This window comes from Hermetia illucens, chromosome 1 (genome assembly GCF_905115235.1).
Source record: "Hermetia illucens chromosome 1, iHerIll2.2.curated.20191125, whole genome shotgun sequence".
In the NCBI taxonomy this organism is placed as follows: domain Eukaryota; kingdom Metazoa; phylum Arthropoda; class Insecta; order Diptera; family Stratiomyidae; genus Hermetia; species Hermetia illucens.
The window spans coordinates 182,480,392-182,505,807 of record NC_051849.1 but is presented as its reverse complement, the minus strand read 5'-3'; the positions used below and the strand labels follow the sequence as shown (position 1 = coordinate 182,505,807).

Genomic DNA, 25,416 nt, shown 5'->3' with positions numbered 1-25,416 from the left:
TTTTCATCAAATGGGGCCGTTTTTCCGCGATCTCATTCTTCAAACGCTCCAGTAATGGTATGTAATAGTCGCTGTTAATACTCGTATACCATGCGCGTCCCAAAATACTGATGACATAGCATTGCCAGCCGTTGCGTTTTTGCGCGCTTTGGAGTCAGTTAACCACCTGCAGTCCACTCAGATGACGATCGTTATGATTCTGCTGCGAATAAATGGAGCCATGTTTCGTCCATGGTCGTATACCGACGCATAAATTCAGTCGATTGTGAGCTCGCGCGGAACTTACATTGAACAGAGCCTTGGCGCACCCAAACATCCATGCGCAATACGTCCAACATGTTCCTTTGAAATCTTTGAAGCCTCTTCTGTCTCGACCAACTTTACTTTGCGGTCATCCAAAATTATTTTGTGAACTTTTTCATGTTTTTGTCGGTAACAGCCTCTTTGCGGCCGTCCATTGTGTCCATAGTCCTGAGTGTTCATTTCGCCTGATTTAAACTTAGCACATCATTTAACAACGGTTGTTTGCCTGGTACAAAGTCCAAATAATGTTTATCATGTCAAGCCTTGGCTTCAACAGTATCTTTTTCGTCAAAAAGCAATTCCTTTTTATCCAATTTTCTTCAAACTAACAAAAGTTCCTTCACTCAAAATGCTCTATCCCATAAACTAATAATCTGACAGCTGTCAAATTTGTAAATTTGTCTTTTGAAAGTTATTGTTAACTAAAAATCATATGGATTTAATACTAGTAGCGCCATCTGTGTCTTAGTCTACGAACTTTTCAGTTTCATGCTATTACAGAGCATGGATTTTCAAGGAACAAGCGTAAAGTGAGTTATCTTGAAAGGAGAAAGAATCCTATCTGGATAAGCCCACAATGAATTACAACAGAAGTGCAATTGGGAGTCTGAAAATGAAATTCGTACATAGAATATTTTGATAGGCTAATAAGTGTAGCAAGTCATAGAAACCAACAAATATGCAAAAGTTCTTTCCTTAGATGAGTCTCTTATTTGGTAGATTTGGTCGTTAAAACGAATTATCAGAAAATACTATAAAACTGTTCCATTGGACACTTTGTCCAAGAAGAGTTAAGTGCGCCTTTTTGTTAAATTGTCCACTTTTCATTACCTATGACGAGCGAATGAATTATATAAGTAATTACCAAGCTCGATTGGGTCTGTTTGCTATTCGTTTTTTAAGCGCATACTAGCAAAACCTATGACAAAACATATTTCCTGCAATAATTTTCGGCTCCATCCATCAGATAAAAGTACTTTATTAAGGTAATAATCTTTGAAAATTAAGTTACATTTCATGTCCTCTTGACATTGGTCACTTCAAAACGATTTCGAATCGAAGCCATTTTTCGCAGCGACTCTACACAACTTGCGTTTCCCCTTTAAGCGGCTTTAATTACTTTATGGGCAGCTGAAGAATGCCAGCAGCAGCATTTCATTAGAAATTCCTTTAATGCAGGTTGTAACCATCCCAGGGCACTTGTAATGGCAACCGCTGACACCTATGGTCATTTGTAGCTGACCTTTTACGGCAGTGGTGCACTAGTGCAGTGAGACGCTGGAGAGCCACTTGGATTAGATGCTTCACTTTAAGTAGGCTGCATAATATATGTAATTTTCCACTTTAAAACGTGATTTGTTACTGTACGGATCGTTAAATGTGAACACTTTTCCGCATGTTAGTAACAACAATGAACAGTTGATAACACTTACCTACTTTTGAAAGGTTTTTTAAGAATTGACGCTATAATACTTGGATTGGAAGAGCTGGCGTGAACTTTAAGTCAGATGGGAAAGTTTTCAAACGAATCGCTCGAGAGTGCGAAGGTGTCACAGGTAGACATGCTTAGTATTTGGCTTAAAAGTACGTTACCGAGAATAAGTGCATTTTGTATATCTTTCGAATAAACTTTTACTTATATATATCTAATTTGGACATCACGCTGTGCAGAAATTGAGACGTGCTGTAATTTTCACATAAGACGGACCCACTGATTAAAGTTTACTGCAATGCTCGCCGCCGTCCATGCAACGGCATGCAAATAAATAGGTACGTCGAAGAGGTTACGAATGTTCAAATGCTGCCAATAAAAGATTAACACGATTAACATAACAGCAATTACCAGGAATCGTTACATAAATAATTTACAAATTCATCATTAACCTTTACTTTTTGCTGGGAAATCTGCAAATTATCAGAAGTTAAAGTTGGTACTGATAGTGGGTAGTGATAAGTCGAATTCGTGGTAATCCAAAGAACATGCGCAAAATTACAAATTTTTGAGTAAAAATAATCTACTGAAAATGGAATTAGGAATAAGCAATTAAAAATTATTTTCTAAAATTAAACTTAAAGAACCACAAATGTCCTTTTGTTCCGGTACATGGTGTGTACAGATTATGAAAATCTAGAAATTGAAAAATACATAAGAAGCGCCTAAGGGAAATCCTCTCCACTCCTAAATTTGGAGGAGAATAACTACCTACCAAGGGGGCAATAAATACCAACTAGAAGATATGATGGGGCGACTTAACTCGGTTCGTTAACAGTGAGAAAGTTCACCATGGAGGTCGTGAAGGATGAACCCCCTCCCTTCCTTTTTGTCTTGTCACAAACGATACTAACCATTTTTTGGCTCAAAATGGTACTATACCTCTCCATGATAACTAGAATGTTTTCCCTCCTTTTCACAAAATATCATCAGGACCGGGAGCTCAATTAAATCCATCCTAAGCTGAAAGAAAAAACTGATGGGAAGAAAACCTCTAACCACGCTGTATGACCCAAACGAAAAGGTGGAAGAAAAAAAGAGCTGTTATCACCTTCTCAGCCATTACCCACAAAGTATTTGGCAGGCTGGGGATGGAATGGAGGTTAGTCTCCGTTAAAGACAAGAAGGATTTCCGCCGAAAAAGGAGGACCTATCTTGTCTTGTCCGCAATATAACGAAAAGGATTGAGGGTACGAGGTTGGAAGGGCTACTGAGGGAGGCAGAGTTAGTCATCTTAGGGAAAAGGTCGGAGCCTTGGTAAAATTGGTAACGGCAAAGCACATCCTGGATAAAAACCACCAAATCATCAGAATCAATTTGATGGTAAAGGCGAGGACACCAGGAAGTTGGACGCCTATCAGAGTCAAACAATTTTTGAATTAGCCTAAACAAGAGAATTATATAATGATCCTTAAACGGATTCAGTAGGCTGTTGAAATTGTTAACTTTAATTCTTGTGACTAAAATCAGTACCAAATCGTCTTTGTAACCCATCGTGTCCTTCTTCGAAACAGGGAGATTAAATACATTATTGTACGTTCCAAAGCACTAGGACATCCATGGTGTCACGCTTTTTGTTCCATCATCCTTGTTATCACAGAATCTTTTTTTTGATAACTACCTGTCAAAAATACAAGGCAGATAGCTGGGAGGACGGATTATCACAAGTGCGTTCATATCAGGCTCCAATTGACCAGACTGAAAGCAATTTTTCGGGTTCAGGATCAGGACCACGCGATATTTGTTGGGGCTACAATTTATCAGAATTGCATTTTGACATTTTCCCCATTGTGCCGAAAGTGAATATAGGTCTCTGCCAGCATCTTATCCTTGGGAGAATAATCACTGGATAACTTTCATAGTGAGAAAGGTACGTCATTTCTCAAGCTGATCGGCCGGTAAATCATTCCATCACAACTCAATAAGTGCTCTTCTTTACCCTTATGTCTGCTTTTGATCGGAGTTCCTTAAAAATTCTCTCATGCTCTGGTAAATAGCCAGTTTAAAGTTTCTGCGAGCTTGCTTATATACAATGTTGCCCTTCTTCCTTTGATTTGTCCTGCCTATCGTGCCGGGTCCTTGGCAAGCCGATTGAAGGCTAGCTAGTTAACTATTCGAGCAGTAGTTGAGCTTTCTGTCTGATTGTCTAATGGTCACTGTAGCTGTATTCCTCACTGACGTGACAGGATGTACCAAGCAAAATGAGGGTGATGATGGTCAAAGACCATCCTGAGTAGCCAGAGACGACTAATAGGGGAGAGCTATTCCAAAAACCTAAAAGAATCGCGAAATTGACGATGAAGGTCCGCCAAATATTAAAGCTCTAACGAAGTGTTCCATGCATGCCTCTATGCTAGCTAGGGGCAGGAATTATACAAAAATCATGCGTCTATTTAATCAGTGCTTGGGTCCGCAATGAATCCTGAAAATTTAGCCAACACGGGACTTCACGTGGACCTATCGAAAGGATCAACACGCGAGCTAAAAAAGTGAAAAAAAACCTCGACTTCGCACGTGGGGTCGTGGAACTCCGGACCCAAGTGCCGCGATCGAAAAGGAAGATCGATGATGTGTGATGAGGCGCGGCCTTTGAGGCTCCTTCCCTACCTTGGCATCCTCATGCCACTCTATTGGAGGACACCAGATTGTCACAGGACCATTCTATTTTCTCATTACCAATGGATACACATACATGGATATTATTACCAATGGTGTCAAGTGTGGAGCCCGGCTGACTCAGTTGGGAGAGAATAAGGCTGTTAGGACGGGATTATAGCTATTCAGAGAAATGATCAGTAGATTTTTCAATACGTTTTAAACCATAAATTTCTCAAAATATATCTTGTTAGGGGATAAGTTTGGAAATTTTTTTACTTGGAGACGTTAACAAATTGAAATCTACATATTTTGGTTCATATCTAATAAGACATAGTTTTCGAATTAATCTTTTATAGCCTGTTGAAAAATTTACTGATCATTTTTCTGAAAGGCTATACCCGGGCCTTAATCTTAGGCCACACGAAGAGGACCGTCCCATTTTGTCATTGGAAATGGCATTCAATGTAGGGTCCCGACTGTGATAGTTTGCAACGCCATGTTTGATTAATATGTCTAACTGAGCAAAAGTTTTTAATAATCTAAGCCCTCTTGCGTTAACTTCTCCATTTTCCCACTCAAGAGTTGACGCGTTAAAGTCACCGCCAATCAATATGCATATACACCTCTTATCTTCGGCCACATTGTAATGGCAATTTTTACCTCGGATTTTCAACCGATTGTGAAAGTAATTCTTCAGCGGTCCTGAAATAATTGAGGTGTATTTGCATAAAGTTCATTTACTACTTCCAGGATATGTCTGTTATCCTGTTCTTCTTTTTTTCGCACAGTAGGTAGGCCCTTCTTCAAGTTCCAACTGCAACTGTAACAACGGTCTTTCAAAGCTGTGCAGAATTCTTCTCAAAATGTAACTACACTGAGATTGTTCTTGGGCATGGACTGCAGTATTCTCTCCAAGTGAGCTTTTAACTTTGATACAAAAGCCATTTACTTTGTCCACGATAGATCTCTTCTGTTCAAATATGAGACCCGCTTTCTGCGTCTTTCAGATTCTGCGGATATTTCTGTATAGGTCTTTTACGACGGGATCAGCTTTGACATTTTCCAATATGTCTATGTACGACAGATCATCAATGCTCTAGCCAAATTCGCATGTTTGTTTTCTTCTCCGTCTTTTCATTGATGATTTTGGTCCGTCCACTGTTAGGTTTGTTTTATGACTTGGTTCAGCTTGCCCTTGATAAGCTTGGATAGCCCAACTATTTTTGTTCCAATCTGTATAAAAAGTAATTCATCCGGATAAAAGTTATGTTCTCTTTGAACCTTGTTTTTTTTGCTCTTTTTTATAGACGTCTTCATTCTCCCGAATAGGTCCAACTTCTGGTTTTCTTTTGTGACATCAATTATCGCCCCCAGGCATTTGATAGCCGGCTTATAGATAACTGTATGCCGACCGACTACTACTTTCATGATGTTATTCTGTCTATGATTCATTATTAAGACCGCTTCTGTTTTTTCATCCTCCAGGGTCAACTCTGCATTTATCAGCCAGGCCTTTACCATTCTTACCGCCTCGTAAACGCTCACATCGTCTGGGTGCTTTGCTGCAACAACTATAGTCAGGTTATCGATAAAGAAGACAATCGTAGCCTCCTCTGGGATCGGGAGTATAAGTACTCTATTCTTCTTCTTTTTCTTCAGCCTTTGTCCCGTTCACAAGCGGGGTCGGCTCGTCGTGATCGGCTTTGCCATTTGGCTCTATCTATTATGTATACCATTCCACAACAGGGGACCCAGTACAGAGCTCTGTGGCACCTCCGCTGTGAATATGTACTCTTTGCGGCCTGAGGCAATTCACGATCATTCTCGCCAATTTTTTGGTCTGGTCCTTCAATAAATGTGGATGTTGAAATCGCTTTTGTTGTCCCGCGATGTTCTTTTAGCCCACCTTCCTTCACCTGTCTTAAACTGTCTGTTTATTGCACGCCATTTTTTCGGAAATGCTTATACATGACTTTTGAAATGCTGCTCCATTTGCTTGAGAATTATTTTTGCAGCTTTTGTAGTGACATCATGCGAAAAATGCTTGTTCCTTTGGAGTCTTTGCAGGCATTACATCTACTCGTTTCTTGATAAAATTATCATAATACTGTAGTTTTTTAGCTTGATTGGAAAATCACAATAACAGGGATATAAAATCACTCTGTATGGAGACCTGCAACTCAGCGTTTTCATTTTGAGAGGTGATATGAGATGAAGTTGGTCTTTCCATCCGTGATATCTACCGCATGTTACATGACCCGTTACCATTTCCCTTTGCCTTTAATTATGTGTTTTCTGTTTTCTAGGATTAATAACTCTCTAGATAAGATTGTAGATTAGATCGAATGAATTGTGAATTCATTGGGAGTGGAGTTCCACACTGCATTGATTTTTTCGGCTGTTCTTTACTCTGAAATCTTCTGAGCAGGATAGAACTCTTTGCTCCACTTTTCATTCTAACCTAGGAATCCTTGCACTAAATTGCCTAAACTTGATGCCGAAGTGCTCGTCAATTATGGGATTGTAATTCAACAAAATCACACCTACTATAGTCCACGGAACTATGTATCTACAGACACTACATAGAGGACCGTGTTGAAGCGCAACTGGCTTACTCCTTCAGTACGAATTGTCCCCTCCTTATTTCTCTGTCATAGGCGCTCTATTTTTCGAAACTTCCCTAGAATACAGCCTATGTGGAATGATCCAATTTACCCATGAGGGTCCCTCAACATTAGTTGGAGCTATTTTCTATAATGTGGAGCACACGAAGAGTACATGCTGAATATTAATAACAAGTCGGGAAACCGGAAGTTCGAGGCTTTGGGTATGGAAGCTTTTGTGTATTTCTTTTATAAAACCGTTTGAATGAAGATTTGTCCCATTAATACTTAGCACGTAATATATGCATATTTTATGTAAGAATATCCACTTTACAGTGATACTGACATTCGAACCGACAACTTTGACCTACTATAACTTTGTTAGTAGTACTGCAAAATTTCATGATTCTAGGATGAACTTAAGAGGGGCTTAGCAGTCACCCTTCCACCGATTTTGGTGTCCATTGCTATAACCGTTTCTGAGAAAAATTGCGTGCGACAGACAGACAGTAAACCGACTTTAATAAGGTTTTGTTTTACACAAAACCTTAAAAAGGAAATAATCATATCCCTGTGTCATTGTCATCTTCAGATCTACTTTGAATTTTCCGGCCCGGATCGTTTGTTGGTTTCTATATTTATGCAGGGAACGGTAAGCTGATAGTTAGAATATCTTTTACGAGAGCTGCTTTACGATCACAATAGCACATCTGCTTAGCTGCGGAAACCGAGTCTCTATCCTTCGTCCCGGAGTAATCTTAAGTTCCCCGGATACACTGCTCTCCATTACACTAACCAGTACAGCTCGATGGTACTGGTTGATGTGTGTAGTATTCATTAACTCACAAGGTAATTTCGCTCATCAACTTATCCTGGGTTTGTGGAAAGTTTAGGTTCTTTGATGTTAGCATAATTTCAAACGATGAAGTACTTATACTTTATCATTTGAAATTTTGCGCCATCACTTGTTGGACCATTCATTGAAGTTTCCTTCATTGACAATAGGAGATTCTGCTCTTGCATCGAATATAAGATCATTAAAGAGTCATTTACATTATATGCTTGTTCATCCAGCATAGCAACTTTAAAAATGAACCTAACTAAATTTCGCTCTTGCAGATCTGTGGCTGGCTGTTGTAGTTATTTTTTCGAATGAGTATCTCATAATCGTCCCCCTTGTGTTCTTTCCACCTTTGTTGTTTCCTCTGCATAACTTACTAATAATTGGCACGTACACAGGGAGTTTCTGGATTGAGTGGTCCGGAGATCGGCTGCGGCCTCATAGTAATTGAGGTTTTTTTGAATAAACCTCATTTCGATTTTTACTTTTGAATCTCTCTAAATTAGTGACCATGCTTTGTTTCTGTGAGCGTGCCCTTGTCATCAGTTTACCTCCATGCACAAGATACCCCCAGGGTCGTCACATACATAATTCCTAACCTGGTGCTCTTTTTTTCCACACACCTTGTGAAAGATCTGGCTATGTGATCTGACTTCAGACATCTAGAACGGATGACACGAGACACTTTCTATCGGATTCTGCAGACGACATAGCCGACACCATTTGTATTGCGCCAGTTGCTTTGGTGAAAAACTTGGAACAGTAAACACTCATTCATGCAGGGAGTGACATTATTCTATGTGTTGTTTAAAGGAGGAAGCGAGGCAACGGTGGTAGACCCTATACTTGTAAAAGGGAAGGGTAAATATATCCATGTGGGCTATTAAATGGAAGATCCCTGGTAGCACTTTTTGAAGTAGATCTTAGTTTTGACCTTCATAATAAAGGCGGGGAGTGCAAGGACCGCTTCTCAGAAAATTTTGAGTGAAAAAATTTGAAAAAGATTATAATGGATAGGTTTCAAACCACTTTTCATTCCGACATCTTCTCAAATGTCCTAATTATAGTGCGTTGCATTATCTTCAAAATTAGTTGGAAACCCTCCTTAAGTTTACAAATTCTGTAGTAGAGTGGGTTATGACATGGTATGTAATACTGGGAAGTTAATTGGAAATCTTACCATTATTAATAAAATTGTAACATGCCAAAGATGTCTGTTCTGCCAAATTTTACTGTATCCTAAAACATAATGTTGAGAATGTATCACATCAAATGGAACAGTCTGACGTACTGGAGGCATAATTACTATGAGGTACCTATAGGCAAAACAGAAGCTCTTTTAGCTCCTCCTTCGCGACCGAAATTTGATAGGGAGAATCTTTGTTAAGACCGGTTTGCTTGACATAAGGCGCCTTTTGGCGGTATATATACTCCTATGTGAAATTCACGCTTTTTTCTGCAGTTCTTTCCACAAATCGATAAGCAAGATGAATATCTCCTCAAGTTCGGTTGTGTTAATACTTAATACCCTGGAACACTGTTGCCTGCTAGAGAACCACTAACTAATCTCAGTGCAAGTGCAAGATGCTCACTTCTAATATGTAGTGAAAAAGGATCATTCGAATCAAAGATTTAATTAATAGTCATGTAACCATCAAACGCATAATATATTTTCCAGGATATTTTTTTTTGTGATTATCCATGAAACCTGATAAACGCTCCCAGGAATACGTGCATGTATTGATATTTGCCTGCAGTTATTCTCCACAGGGTCCACAACATTCTGCCTGCATGGAGATATTCTCTTAAAACACCTGAAAGTCTTATACTGTCTAGAAGGACTATTTTTTAAGATTTAGCCATGTCGGACAGAAATCTATTCATCGCACGATGCTACTTAATAGATAAAACCTGTGCATACAAACTGTTATTATCCGGTTTAACCCATTTCTATTCATGAATGCGGGATTTCCCAGCGATTAACCACAAAGAAGCTCTCTGTGATAATTGAAATTCACTTATTGTATCTGAAAAGAGCAGCCATGTGGTTATTTCTGGGTAGACAGGACATGGTTTTACGGTTGCTGGAGCCTTCCATTAAGTGGAAATTGTTCGGCTTGCGTAAACTATGTCATTATTATGTATTATTTCTGTTGTCTAGATTTATAGTGAAATGAGCACAAGAAATCCATAGTTTATGATGTTTATGTAAAAGGTGCCAAAATCTAATTTTATTGCAACAACCCATGTCTGAGATAAAAGGTAGAAAATATAATTGTAGTGTGGAAGCTTTTAGTCTAATTGAATTGAATAATTTTGCAATGCGAAATGATAGGGTTCCTGTCCCTAGAACCTGATATAAATGGTTACAGTTAAAGGAGGGATAAATATTTAAATATCAACAATATTCTTTTACATACTCCTAGAAACATGATACTTTGCTCGTGTCAAGAGAGATTAAGATGCAATTCAACAAACCATTCCTGACTGTTCTTTGAAATGTCCGAGCCCATTCACAGTGTCTCCTGCTATCTTAACTCAGTTCTTACGTGGAGCTCCACGTGCTAATCTGTCTAGACATAGCATTAAGTGGCGCTTGCGTTTATGGATTTCCCAAACGGTGTCACTCATCTGAATGCGTATGGCTCGCTTTAATCTTGCGGCCAGACAATCTAATAAAAACAACAGCCATTATCAGTCGCGACATTCAAATTGATAAAGAAAACATTGCCTCCTTTCTTGAGGACAGCGAAACAGCCATACACATCTCTCCTTCCAACAACTTGACAGTTTTCGTAATATCCTTGAATTTTTGCATGGTCAGATTCTTATGAAAAAACCTTCCAATCAATTATCCTTTGGGTGGGAGCGTAACATCCTGGGAAGAAAGCAAGCCCCGGTTGTAATTCGAATGTGGAAAATTCCAGTGCCCTTAAAATTACCTGAGGTCATGAACGTCTGTAGATCCTCATTAGTGCGGACATATTCTCTTGGTAGTGTTCGTTTAAACCATAGCTGATGTGGCTTACCTGTCCAGGTGTTCGAGCATAAAGCCGTAAAGATTCATATATTCAAATGGCCATGTGACCTGATCAAGTTTTTGGGAAATCTTAATCCTTGAGAAAATTGGCTTAGAAGACGTTAAGCAGGTAGAAAACAATTCTGAGATTTCCTGCAGAGGAAGTTGTCTACCTGAGCTAGAAAAGATCTTAGCCGAGGTCTCCTGAAATTTAGAGAGAAAACTAGAACTCATTCCAGTGTAGATTTTGGGTGGGTTAGTAACTTGAAAAGTTTTTTCTAGTGAAGTTACGTAGGTATTCCCGTGTCGAAATGTTTTTTAAAGTGAAGCAAAGACTTTTGCAGCGGAAACTGGGGCATTCGATGCGTCCGAAGACCCTTTTGGTATGTAATTTTTGAATATCAGAGTAAAGCCAGTGAATAATTGTTAAAATTCAAAGTGTTTTAAAATTTGTCATTTGCGCGATTTCAATCCCTTGATGAAGAATCAAGAGTGTATTTTTTTAGAACAATTTTTGATTTTAATGTAACTATTTAGTGATAATTTTTATCTTAATTGTGCAAATAGAGATTAAACCATATCCACCATAATTTTTATTTCAGTTGGATGCATTTTCCTGTCCCAAAATCAAAAATGACTATGCAAAAGTCAAGGAAACTTTGTATGAGACCCGAAGGCAGTTGGAGGAGGGGAAGGCAAGTTACCACGATTTGCAAGATCAACTCCACGAAAAGGATCTCTACTATACGACACGGGAATCTGAAATTCAGACATTGCATCGATGTGAACTTGAAAAAGGTGAGTTAGAAATTTTCTGTTAGGCACCTAGTATTCATTTCTAAGGTTCAACGACGGGCTGTCTTGGCATAGCACTTTGTGACTTTTACTTGATAGAATACTGTTCTCGATGGTTGTAGCATTCTTGAGTTTTGCTTGTTAGATGGCATTTTTTATTTCATGACTCCCAGGGTATCCTAAAATTTGTCAACATAATTCCCACTTAAATGTGTAAAGCATTTTCTTCCATTTTTCCGTGGTTGTATGTGTTTAGTCATTCATTCCTTCCTAGATGAAATTTTTGACACTCTAGATTGTGAATTTATTTTCACGAAGTTTAATCAAATTATTTCTCTTTTAAAAAACAACTGTTCGATATAGTAATATCCTGTTTACAACCATAGCGAAGTGGGGAACGAATGATCCCCAGACGCTCGGAATACTCTACGTCCTGTCTTTGAAGGACCTTTCCTCCTCGGCATTGTTATTGTCAGGTGAAGGTGTCAGTTGGTTGCCGAAATATAGTATTTGTGATCTCGAACGAGACAAACCAGAAGTAAAGGTAATCTTGCGGACTTCGTTTGGGATGTATTCTTATTGATCGTTCTACTTGGAGTATTCTCGAGGCAGTCTGCTTTGAATATCCCCGAGTACTTATTGATGAAGACAGATCCCCGTGTTCCTCTGACCAATTACCCAACTAGATTGGCAATTGTTGGAACACACTAATGTGGGTCAAAACCTTACAGTTCAAAGAATGCTATGTTTCAGGCTGGAAAGGTATCGCTTCTTTCGAATTATTCAAATATTACCGGGAACATTTCCTTCCATTTTTGTTTGCTCCTTGCTTAGTGTTGGCGTATACCTATTGAACCATCTTCAATTTAATCCATTACCAACCTTTGGATGTCCTCTCTAAATAAACCAGCGATTCTAGCCTAGACTACCGTATTCTGGTTTCAGTTCTACCTTTCAAAAGTCAACTCCTGCAAGCTGTTATTTAGAATATCAATGATAATTGCGGAAAACGACCCTAAAATTACTACCTTCATTATCAAAATGTTATTCTCCCGCTTACTCAGCATACCTCGACACCTCAGTAATAATCATGGTGAAGAAGAAAAGATCCTGGCCAACAAAAATTGGTTCCTTTTAATAACAACCTCCGTATTGTATATATATCCGAAAGGCACTCTTTATCTCGGTTTGAACTTCTTACATAAAACCAGCGGTGACAAAATTGAAATCCTTGTTGCGTAGCCCCAAGACCTTGGCTAAACAAAAGTGAGACTAATTCATCTCCTTACTTAATTTCGACCTTTGTATTTGTCCTAAGCTGTGATGTTGATTTCATTGGCATTCTAAAATTTAGTTCCGATCACTTTATAAGCGCACATTTCAATATTTTGTCAATATTTTGTATGGTGTCCATATTAATGATAACGAATAGGGAACATAATCGATTGGTACCGCTCCAGCGGTCTGAATGCCACTTCCATCATATTTAATAATCTTGAATCATCAATGCCCAAGGCCTGATTAATTTTGTCTCACTTGACGCAAACTTCAAGTTCTTCCTTTTATTTCAGAATTTGAGGTTCCAATAGAGCCTAATTGTAGGCATCTGAGCCACCTGTGAGCTTCAGTATTCTGGGGTCATTGATGGATTAAGCCCCTTTTTTAAATAAGACATCCATATTTTCTTCACATTATTGTCGACCGCTTTCGTCCATACGGAGGGAGATCTTGGGCTAATATTCAAAATTTAAATGTTTCACTAGAAGGCTTGTCTGTTCTCGTTTTCGTAACTTGTGCTCTGTACTCAATTGTACAATTGGTAATCAAGAAAAAGAATATTCTCATACTTGATATTTTCTTCTTCACTCGTATGTTTTCATAACTCCCCCTCCCTTTCCTCTTTATTCTGGTATTCATTCTTTAATATTGTGTATCCTTTTTTAGTCTACCATAGTCTTTACTATTGCTTTGACTTCCTTCTAAAGTCTCCCCTGACCTCCTATCTGACTTCTAGGATGCTTGTTACTTGTCTAAGGTCTCCGGCAATCTATTTATCATAGTCGTTGCCCAGAGTTCCTTTCTTGTGTCGATGATGATTTGCGCAATGGGTAGCAAGCACCATTACTTTTGGTTCATGCACATCTGCTTTCTATGACTACTAGCCATTTTTACTTTTGTCCATTTGGCCAGATGGATTTTCACTCACTGAATCTATCTATCTCTACATATATCCACGTGAGATGACCGTGGAGTCTTACTTCGTGGGGGGGATGTACAATTTTTTTCGCCGAATATAGTAATGTTGGGTATCAAATGAAAGGTCTCAATAAGTACTTTTCGAAGATAGCCTTAGTTTTGAGATTTGTTGGAGAGGCGGGATGTCGTTTATGTGCGTATGAATTCTTTAACGAACCCCTTCTCAGGAACTACTCAACCGAACAACTGGATAAAAATCGTGAAGCTGTCTCTATATGGTGTCCAGGGGATAGTCAGGGGATAGTTCTGTACAAAAATATACTTACATAAGAAACCTTTCATACCTGAAGCGGCGAGCTTTCGGTTTCCGACTTGTTTGCATTTAAGTTCAATTCAGTTCCTCGGCTCTTATGACTATGTCGAAGGTGAGCCTTAATCTCCTCGTTTTACCCTTGAACCTCGAAAATTTACTTATACTTTTAATCCGATAGATAGAATTTCACAGTCCTGTTGTATTCTTTCGTTCCCGTTTCTTATGCAGAAGCTCTTTCTAATGGATTGTTACCAATTCGTAGTTAGTTAAATGATTAATGTTCCTTTCTTCGGAGAGGTACTCCGCCTTATTCATTCCAAAGCTTTTAAAAATCATGTCTTACCCGGCTGAGATTGGTAATTACTCTGGCTACCTTAGCTATGGATTTAAGAGTCCCAAATATTAACTGTATTGTTTTTCCTGCGATCCATATTAAAAGTTGGCTTAGTATTTCGGATGGCTGAGTGGTTAGAGCACAAGGCTCTCGTACGGGAGGTCGCGGTTCAAATCTCATTGGTGGCAGTGGAATTTGTATCGTGATTTGAGGTCGGATACCAGTCGACTCAGCGGTCAGTGAGTCAAATCGGGGTAATAATCTCGGGCGAGCGCAATGGTGACTACATTGCCTTGTACAGTGTACTGTAGTGTACCGTTACGGTCTTGAATGAAGTGCTCTAATACACTTCAAGGCCCTGATCCAATATGGATTGTTGCGCCAACGATTATTATTATTGGTATTTCGCTTCCGCAAGTCCACCTTATGCATTCGATTTCATTTTTCCTCGAGCACGTAAAGCTGTTCAGATTAGCACTATCGCGATTTAGATAAAGTTGGCAGTTAAAGCCACGATCGACCCCCAAATGATTTGCTCCGCTCCCACGCATTCTCATCTACCTTGCCGTGAGGAGGCATGCGTTTCTAACGTGATTTTGCCAAACTACACTTGGACGTTTTCTCCTCTAGTACCCTAATATGGGATAACCTAATGGTCCATGTCATAACTCTGATATTTTGGAGGGTATTCGGCCTCCCCTTGATGAAGTCAGTTCATTTACACGTTATCCGTTATCCCAGTGCAGTTTGGTTCATTTGTCTTTTGCAATAGCAGCATTATTGTCGATTCGAATACTATCTGCATCTTTTCCGAGTTCCCCCCGAGGGGCAACGTTGGTTTCCGTGGCTACCGTAAGCTCTTACAGAAAGATTCTGGTGGATTTCATTTCCATTCCGCTATTACCTCTCAGCATTAGATGCCACATTCCGCTATTACCTCTCAGCATTAGATGCCACAAGAACCAAGTGCCGGGAGTCAACTTGCTCACCGCTAAAAACCGAAATTACTGGATTTCCGATTCCCTCCACCGTAAACATCATTTTTAGTTTGATTTCCGCATATCCTTCCCATAGCTAATTTTTATTCACGGGTAGCGATTGCTCTCTACCCGGCCTACTCAGTAGCTGGGAATAACTTAATCCAGCAGGACCCATTAGATACTTTGATGCCTTGGTGCCTGGCGAATAAGTTGACACTAAATTTTGGCAAATGTCACCGGATGTAATGTAGTATTCAAATCCGCCACGCATCTTTTTTCTTTCTCTATTACAACCAACTATCATTTCTGATGTGTACAGCTTTCAAGTTTGATAATTGCTTCAGCCTTGCCCGGCTCCCCAAATGATTTGATTTGCTTGCTATTAGCATATCTGCGTAGAGCGGATATTTTTGAGGTTCCTTCGTAGAAACCGATAGCTACAACTTTGTCCCTTTGACTGTATCTCTTTTCCTAGTTCCTTCCTAGAGTAAGTTATTTTCCCCTTCCTCCGAAGATATAGTTAAACATTTTATCTACTGCCCATTATATCCTTTAAATAACAGATTTATTTAATCTGTTAACCTTCTTTGCCTTGTATAATTGTTTGTTGGTTTTTCTCCAGTAGTACAAAATATTTGTCTTTTTCATCCAAGTATTTCAATCATGACTTCAGACACTAATTTGACTTCAATTTCTCATTTTAGTTCAAACATCCCTTAAAGAACTGGAAGGCAAAGCTCAAGAACGCATCCGATCCCTTGAAGCTGAACTCATCTCCAAAGATGTCACCTATGACCAAAAACTCAAGGACTACATGCAGCGAACTGAAGCTCAGCTAATAGAGAAAGATCAAGAACTTAGTCTTGCCAGAGACAAAGAGCAAGAGCTCCTCAAACGGATAAGCGCACTTAGCACTACCGAAAATGAGTTGCGCGAAAGGGTAACAGCTACCGAACAAAGTTTTGCCGAACGGCTCCTGGATGCCGCCAAACGGGAACATGAACTTACCGAAAAGGTGAATGCTCTCAACAAGGAACTGGAACTGTTCAAGCACCAAACCGAGAGCCGAGAACGTGAATTGGAGGAAAAATTGAACCTTTCGCATGACGAAATTTCTGTTCTTCGCAATTCGAGAAATCTTATGGAACAGTCACTGTCACCAAAAAGCAGTCCCACCATGGCTAATGGTAACGCTACGAAATTGCAAATGCTTCAAGAGGTGGAAAGTTTAAGGAGTGTTCTTGAGCTGAAACAGACCGAACTGTCCGATTTAAGGAAACAAAATCATGAATTGAAGAGAGCCTCGGATGACGTACCATTGTTGCAAATGAAAGTTTCAGCGCTGGAGTCTAGGATTGAGGATTTGCAGATACAGTTGAAGGCAAAGTCTGAGGAGGAGAAGTAAGTTTCATCTAATCCTACTGAAATATATTAGTTTAGTTTAACTGTTTGAAGCAAGTTTTCATTACTATTTTTTCCTCTTTTAGGGAATTGATAGTCCGAAATAAACATCTCCAAGAATCATACAAACAAGAACTAGAAACGCGCAGCCGTCTCAGCCTACACAACGAAGAGCTTCAATGGCGTCTGAAACAGAACTCGGAGAAATTTGCCTTAGCCTTAAACGAACTATCAAAAAGTTACAGTGAACAAAGCAGTAACAGTTTTCTAAACGCATCAAAATCCAGTCTGCATAGCACTGGAAACGGTGAAAGCGCCCACCAAATATCAGGAGGAGCAGATCAGGGCAACCAGCTATCATCAAGTCACAATTCTAGTCTAGCTAGCTTAAATCGAACAAATGGTTCAGATCGAATGGTTGGTTGCTTCCAAATGGATGACGTTTCACCCCCAGCATCCCCTATTATCAAAGGTGTCGTTGAGAAGAATGATTCTGTATCATGGGTCTTGGAAATGGACGACGAGACCCCAGAAGTTCTGGCTTCGCGAATGATACGACGAGCGGGTTCATTTCGATCGAGCTTCAACGAAAAGTCATCGAATGCCAGAAGACAGTACTCCCTACCTGCTGCAAGCAGTGGGAACCCATTGATGCAATCGGCTTCAGCAACTTCAGTTATACGACAACATTCCAGTGAGTCGGTTGCGTCTATGCACTCATCGGCACCAACCACAACAAATGCTAGAATTCGATCGAAATCGGTCACTATCAAATCGTCTGAACCAAGAAAATTCAACCGGCAGAATTCCAATGGAGCTGAGTCAAAAAGTGTTAATGGAGGAACCTCATCGTCAGCAAACCAGCTTTCAACATGGAGAGATCCCATCTGTTCGAGCTCTCCATATAGAAGACACGAGCGATCGGCTTCTTTGAAACATCAATTAGTGTCCCCAACTTCCGCACCAACTATCACATTCGCACGCAGATCATCTTTCTCTCACGATGATGAAGATGGTCTTTATAGGAAACAGTCGTACGAAGCGCCTAACTTGATAACCTGCGACACATCTGCTCTAACTGCAGCTGAAAACCGCTTGCAAATAAGGTCACTACCTTCCCATCCTTCGGTTCAAGATCTGAAAGTTCTGAAGAAGTGTCAGGAAATTCAGGAGTCTGCCGGTGAGGCAATGGTTTCTGGCACGAATTCTGAGGATGAGGGTTGTTCGGCTTCATCAGATGATATTATCTCGTCAGCTTCATCCGCCGATTCAGCAACTTCATCGTTAGATTGCAATGGAGCTGCGGGGAAACATCATGTGTTGTCGCTGGAAGACGCCCTCATGAACAAGATGAGCACAAGCTTGGGCGGAACTCCCATGGAGGTGAGCTGGTCTGATGATGTTGATCAATTCCCAAGTGGGGAGTCGATAGTCTGACACAACGACGATGATAGCTTCTAAGATCTAGGAGAGAACCACCATTTGGATGTATATGTAAAGCTTGTGTGCGATATTTTGTTTCTTCAGAGAACAGCATCGACTTAGTACGCTTCTGATTGCGACGAATATAGTTGAATATTGCGCAGAATACTTTTTGTGTACAATATCTTGTGAAATTTAGGGACTCTGGCGTTCAGGCGCCGACACTGGTTGCTTTGCATAATCCTAACGATCGAGTTTTGCGATGCAACCATTGCTGACACTGTTACCCATCCATTCACAACATCATTTTGTATTATAGATATGTTTAGAAAACAAAACAATAATAATGTAAAAGCTCAAATTGCTTGCATACAATTCTTTCAATAATTCTACGGAGATAAGGAAGCAACCCGGAATGGGAGTTGAATTGAAGTTAAAATAATTGTTCGAATTAAGGCTACCACTAAGGAGAAATCAGCATAGGGAATCATTTAGGTCTGACTCATTTGGTGTATCTTACCGGATGGAGTCTCGAGATCTTATTTCAAACACCATGTGTTGATGTTTAGAGCTTCTGAAATTTGGGGATTTTTTTGGGGTTAGACGGACACCAATGTCCTTCAAGTCAATCATTAGCTGGTTCTCTGATAAGTGGTGAAACAGGCTCAAAACTTGATAAGCTGTTCGGAAGGAAACTCTGCGACGTAGTGGAGTGGGAAACTGTAAAGAAATTTAGTATATTATGAATATTTTGTTACCTAAAAATAATATAAAGAGAAAATCTAAAAGAAAACTTTTTGTAGGTCTGTTGTTTGTGATGTAGTCTTTCACCTGATTATTATTATGTCGATATTAGATGTCAAGATACTATTTATATAATGGAAGATAATCAAATACTAAAATCTTTTTCACGTGTTAAATCCTCTCTAAAAATTGTTCTTTTAACTAAACTATTGTTTGTTTTTACTTGAATTCACTGGCTTAAATCTGCGTCCCCCTATTCTCTCCAGCAGAGCATTGAGAAGTCAATTGGATGGAACGTTGTCTGAAAGTACGTAGCGAAGAGCAAAAGAAATTTATCAAGTTTTCTGCACAGTTCAAACATTTTTAGTTGTATCTTTTCTAGGTGATGGTTATTTATTTTTAAGGTAATTTCTGCGATCTGCGAGCTTCGTTATCGTTACACTTTTCAACGTTTACGTTCCCAGGAGACAAGCCTCCAAGCGTTTGTACAGTGCGAACATATCTAGTCACTGTTCTTCTTGGGCAATTTAGTTCTCAGAAGAGCTGCATGCTTTTTGTGCGATGCCCAGTAATATTTTGTTGAGACTTGTTAGCTCCCAAGCTGGGATTCGCGGCTGAATCGATCAATGGCCATAGTGAGAACCCATATTCCTGTTCGATGAAAGCATGTGGCACATCCTTATTACTTCCAGCAAAAGCTCTTTTTTCCAGAGAGAAAATCTTAGGGGGATGCCTGCAAGGCTTCGAGCCACAAACATTTTTTTAAAAGCAACGAAAATAGCAGTGTTGAGGTCATATTTTAGCAATTGTAAAGTAATTTGTAGGTTCAACCTCAATTTTTGATATATTCATTTGTAATGATAGATCGCACGTTTGATGCCGTCATTGCTAGAGGCCACACACTCACATTTGTGCTAGTTCAGTATGGAGACTTTTTATGTCTATTTTTAAGTTCATTTTCAACTTTTTTGTATTGTTTTATTTTTATTTTGAATATATTCCAGCAAGGATACATGCTATAGATTATCTCGTTAAATTATTTGTTAATTAAACTTACACATGAATGGCAAATGGTAGAAGTGAGAAGAGTAAATATTTAATATATACATAAAAAGCGAATGTGAGGGCGAGAAGGTGGCGAATGTAAATTAATGAGTAAATAAATGCAAAGAAAAAGAAAAAGTCGAAAAACTTACTTTGACCACAAAACCCTTTATATACATATATTGTTACGAAATTCAGTAGACGCTAAGTTGTTCCACAGAAGAAAACGATAAAAAAAAAAATTTGAAAAATTTGACGATTCTACTTGGAAACGAGAAAAAATAAAAATAAATTATTTCCCTGCCAAAATGAACTTGTACTTGAGTAAAATATAAACAAACCAAACCATTACATATTTACAGTAATCAATATTGCCACCCAGCAAACATGTGTACGCATAGTTAAAGCTACTTTCAATAAGCAAACTTGAAAAGAAAAAAAAACAAACAAATTCACATTAAAACTTCTAGAAACAGTAGACAAATGGAGGAAACCACCAACTTGCTAGGTTTTACTTTTTTGTTGTTATTTACATTTATAGAAAGAGGAATGGAAGCCAGACTTTAAACTAGGAAGACCTTGAGCATTTAGTCCCCGAAAACAATTTCTTTCATGCCGATAGCAACTTAGAACAGTAGAAAGAAGTCCTGACAGTTTCATTTTCTTTCTGGAGATCCTTAAACTTTTTGGGAAAATATGTATGTCTTCGGGACGATTGTGTAGAATTCAGTTTGTGTGGAGACATGACTATGGTATGTGTATTTGAGAAAGTCTTGCAACCAAATCTAATATGGACAGTTTTGTAGTCATAGAGCGTAAATGCAGATATGGACGGGGCAGAACAAACATTTCTATTGCATAATATATTACGTTTCATTTACCTTTGTAAAGAAAGAAGAAAAATGTATGTCGTGTCTTGCTGTTAGGCAGGATGGTCCGATTTTTTTAAGCAAAATTGATTTAAAATTGTATAATATGAGATATAACGGTAATGATGATGATAACGATGAGAATAAAGAAATAACTCAAAGTTAAATTCGTGGTTTTATTATTTTTGTTTAGGCTGTTGTTGACCACCTCAAAATCAGCTATATTCCATGTTGGAGACTTGGTGAATAGCGAAGGGAAAGTTGGAAGAAGTATTCATCAACCTGTGCTTACAGATCCCTACGCTAGTTAGTAGAGCTTTTACATTTCAGGGATGGATAAATTGGGACATAAATTCTAGAGCTGCTAAAATTGTCTTAAAAAGAAAGCCGAAATTCTCCTCTCCTCTCGGAAGAACCCGAATCGATAGGAGGGGTAAAGTACTCCTCTTCTGCTTGACCCACTCTCAATTTCTAATATAATAACTGTGGATGGTGTGATCTCGTTGAAACCAAAACCAGAACCCATGAAATCAGTGAAATTATTCTTGTTGTCTCCTTGGAGTTTCGGCCCATTGTAATTGAATTAATTGCAGCAGAATATCTGTTCTGAGAGTCAAGTTGACATGACTAGAGCGCAACAATTCGATATGTCGGCCCTTAGCCACCCGAAGTCTTCGTTTTCATTCTTCTCGGTCGACCAACCCACACGTCCTCCGATTTTGACAAACAAGCAGCGTCTAACTTTGTGCGCTGTGGCCCCAAGGATTGTTATTGTTATTATTCCGAGTTGTCATAATCTCGGAAGATGCCGGATTTTACTTAATATTAGCATTAAATGCCAAGCATTTAGGCTCGGACGATACTATTTACTTAAAAGATAAGGGGGTGCCGGTGGTGGTGGCCGGCGGTAGGTTAATGGGATAATCCGTCGAGAACTCCTCGTAACATCGAGCATGTATATAGAATGCTGTACTTCTGTATGGTTTGAACCAGTCCCAAGTCATCAATGGCAGCCGCAAGGGATTTTGGCACAATACCTGCAGTTGACAATATGATGGGAAATATAACCACCATCTCGAGGTGCAACATTTCTTTAATTTCTCAAGTCAGTGGCTCACAGTTCACTTTCTTCTCCACGCATTTTCGTTCAATGTTGCTATTATGGGGGATAGTAACATCAATAATATACACGACTTGTCAACTAGCAGCAGATCAGCTCATGTTTATATGGAAGGTTTCGATGAATCACCTTACATGCAGTATTGTGCCTTGTTCGTGTATTGTACCGGTGCCATAACCGTGCAGCCAGAAATGATGCACAGGTCGTTCTCCACCCGCTCTTTTTTTATGAGCTTCTTATAAGCTTATAAGTGACGAAAACGCCGTCCTGAATGGCACACATAAATTCCTTCGTCTCAGCAAAGAGCTCCCCAGCACACAGTCATCTGTTCGACAAATGCAAATCGACAAATGGCAGCCAAAGACAATTCACGAGTTTACCATGCATTGCCTTCGACTTCCATTCATCGATCCACTCTGGACCAACTTCACTCCACTCAGAGGATTGAAAGATCGGTCCTTCAAGTTAAGTGCAGTCAGTCTTCCAGACAGCCACATCCAAAGGACTCGCCTGCTCTTTGCTGTAGAAATAAGTACGCAGTGAATCGACTTGACGAAGATGTTGTGCCACTACGTCAACCATGCTCCTACCTTCGATGTCACGAGGCAGGTTTTTGGTCTGATACGACCTGATTGTTCTAGATTCACTTTGCGCGGTAATTAATGAATGCACTTTCGAATACTGAAGTACCGCGAGAATGTTGGAAGAAAGCAAAAAGACATCACACTAGGAACACACTTTTATTTTTAAAATTGCATCAAAATTAGAACCTTTTTCATTGAAAAATCTTATGTCAAAACTAATTTCCTAACTTCAATTATTTTTCGGCCAAATCCAGGCCTACTACACCACGGAGAACACCGGTGGTGGCAACTGTCAATCGAATTAATAACATTCGAAATAAATTTCGAATGCGCCGCATTACTCTTACATCTCTTGTCGAAGACCGGATCACTTGGGAGCCTTGGGTTCTCCTCATATACCAGCTCCGTGGGGCTGGCAGCGGGTTGTTCGTAGGCCGAGTAGCATTCCCTGGTCAGTGATGATCACTCTCAACAGAGGGCTTCGGCACAACATTACGCCGTAGTGTCCTTCAGAGGTATTGCCTCAGGCCACTGCGTAAACCTGTCGATGATTGTAAGGCAATACTTATAACCGTGCGAGTCTCGCAAAGGGCCTATGGTGTCGAGGTGTATGGTGTGGAACCGCTTGGTAGCGCGGGGAAATGAGCTGACTTCTTTTCTTATATACCTGGTGACCTTATACTTCTGGCATGATCCACTCTCTGGCCCAGGAGTTGATGTCCTTACTCATGGAGGGCCAGAAGTATTTCTCGGTGACTAACCGATTTGTCGTCCTGATGTCTGGATGCACTACGTCGTGAACCACTTGGAACACTTCCTTGCGAAAGGTGGCCGGAATATATGGCCGGGGTTCCTTTCCGAGTATTCGCAGCAGAGAGAGAGGTTCGAGCTGAAGATGGGCAACTCCTGAAATTTGTATTGTGGGTTGGATTTGAGGCTCTGAAGTGCTGCGTTATCCTCCTGCGCCTTGATGATAGCCGAGAAGTCGAGTGAGGCGGGGATGTTAACCTGGGAGACACGAGACAAAGCGTCAGTAACTATGTTGTCCTTGCCGAACACGTGCTGTATGTCCGACGTGAACTGGCTTATAAAGCTCAGGTGTGGAAGCTGACGAGGGCACGCTTTATCGGGCTTCTGTTTGAAAGCATACGTTATAGCCTTATGGTCCGTGAACACTGAACGGCCTGCCTTTTAGGGAGAAGCGGAAGTACTTAATACTCAAGTTCGTGGCGAGCAGTTCTCGATCGTAAGTGCTGTAGTTCCTTTGAGCGGGGTTTAACTGTCTGGAGAAGAAGCTCAACGGCTGCCAGACTTGATTCACCTTTTGGTGAAGAGCAGCACCTACTGCGAAGTCAGAGGCATCAACAAAAATGCACTGATGAGGTGGTATGCCACCCTTCCATGACTGTCGCCAGAAAATTTTATTAGTTTGCGATACAGACGTAGGACATCCATTAGCGAGGTATGCGGTACGCTGTCGAAAGCCTCACACACGAAAACCATTTAGGCGAAATCGACACACCAATACCCTTTACCTACTTCGTCACTGAAAGGTGCACAATGAGATTTCGTGCCCATTTGTCGTTGGAGCTGCTCCTCCTGTGTGTAGTCTTCTTGGAATGTGGCTGATTAATAACATCTTTACGAATGCGTCCTCCTTAAGTTCTTTCACGATCTAATCTGGATTTTCACCTCGCCATTTGCGGGAATAAGTTCTGCAGCATGATTCATTTTTGGGCCACCATGTAGGTGGCCGCTAAGTGTAATGCTCTCGAAATACATAACACAAACCCGAATAATCTGGTTTCTGGCTCTATAATGTACCATACGTCCGATCGACCAGACCCGAAAAAATCTGAAACAGGATGCGGTCGCAGTTGTTTGTAATTCCACTGCCCTAATTCAGCGGGCAAGCATAAGAATCATCGGATATTATGTCACCGTCACGCTTGATGAAGCATAACAGTTGGAAATATAAACGTCAGCGACTGCCTGTTCCATTTTGGGCTAGCAGAATTTTTATTGTTTGCCGATACTACATTTCGGAAATGTTAGAATCTAACACACTGAAGGACCGAACAGTTGGTTCCAGAAATATAGTATCTGAAAAACAATGAAAGAATTCGTGCCCCGGTTTTGTTGTATAGGGGCCAAATTAATTTTCAACATTTAGCACTAGCAGTGAGGATAAGGCGTCTGGGTGCACTAGCAAGCAGCTGGCAGGTAGCGCTAGTTGTTTTTGCTCCTTATTACAGCTAGCGGAACGTAGATTATGCCAGCCGAGGGTCCATCGAGAGCGAAACGCTACTGGCCAGTTTGTTCACTGCTTCATTTGCCTCTTTATTGTTCGGAAGGGCAGAGGAGAAAGATTTTGAGTGAACCGTCTAGACTATTTAGTTCGGCCCTGCACTAACTTACCAGTTTGGTAGTTATCGGCGACTCTGAAACTGGAAATGTGTGCACATGCATAAACACCTATTCTGTGTTATTTGTTATTTTCATTTAGAGCGACTTTTCTTTGAACAACTTAACGTCCTTTGTGGGAGATACATGTACATACATATATTAAGCCTTCCTAAGCCTTTATTGCTTATTAGAATGAAAATGTCACCTTGAGGGAATCTTCCACCAGCAATACATATTTTATATAAAGCTTCTTTTTCTCCGTTTATTGACTCTCCCTTGCTAGGTAGCATTATATTATTGTTAGGCTTCTTAATGGATGCCTAAATTTCCCAAGCGAAATCTTGCTTGTAAC

The 25,416-nt window shown here is 40.0% G+C and overlaps 1 protein-coding gene across 2 annotated transcripts in view; it reads left to right on the top strand.

Annotated features, from left to right (window-relative positions):
• LOC119661475 (mucin-17) overlaps window positions 1-21,121 on the top strand; it is a 538,210-nt gene extending 517,089 nt beyond the window's left edge. For both annotated transcript variants that reach the window (XM_038070838.1, XM_038070837.1), the window contains exons 8-10: window positions 11,459-11,654; window positions 16,179-16,875; window positions 16,962-21,121. In XM_038070838.1, the coding sequence (XP_037926766.1) occupies window positions 11,459-11,654; window positions 16,179-16,875; window positions 16,962-18,312 (2,244 nt within the window). In that variant the 3' untranslated portion in view covers window positions 18,313-21,121. The remainder of the gene's footprint in view (window positions 1-11,458; window positions 11,655-16,178; window positions 16,876-16,961) is intronic.
• The last annotated feature ends 4,295 nt before the right edge of the window (window positions 21,122-25,416 follow it).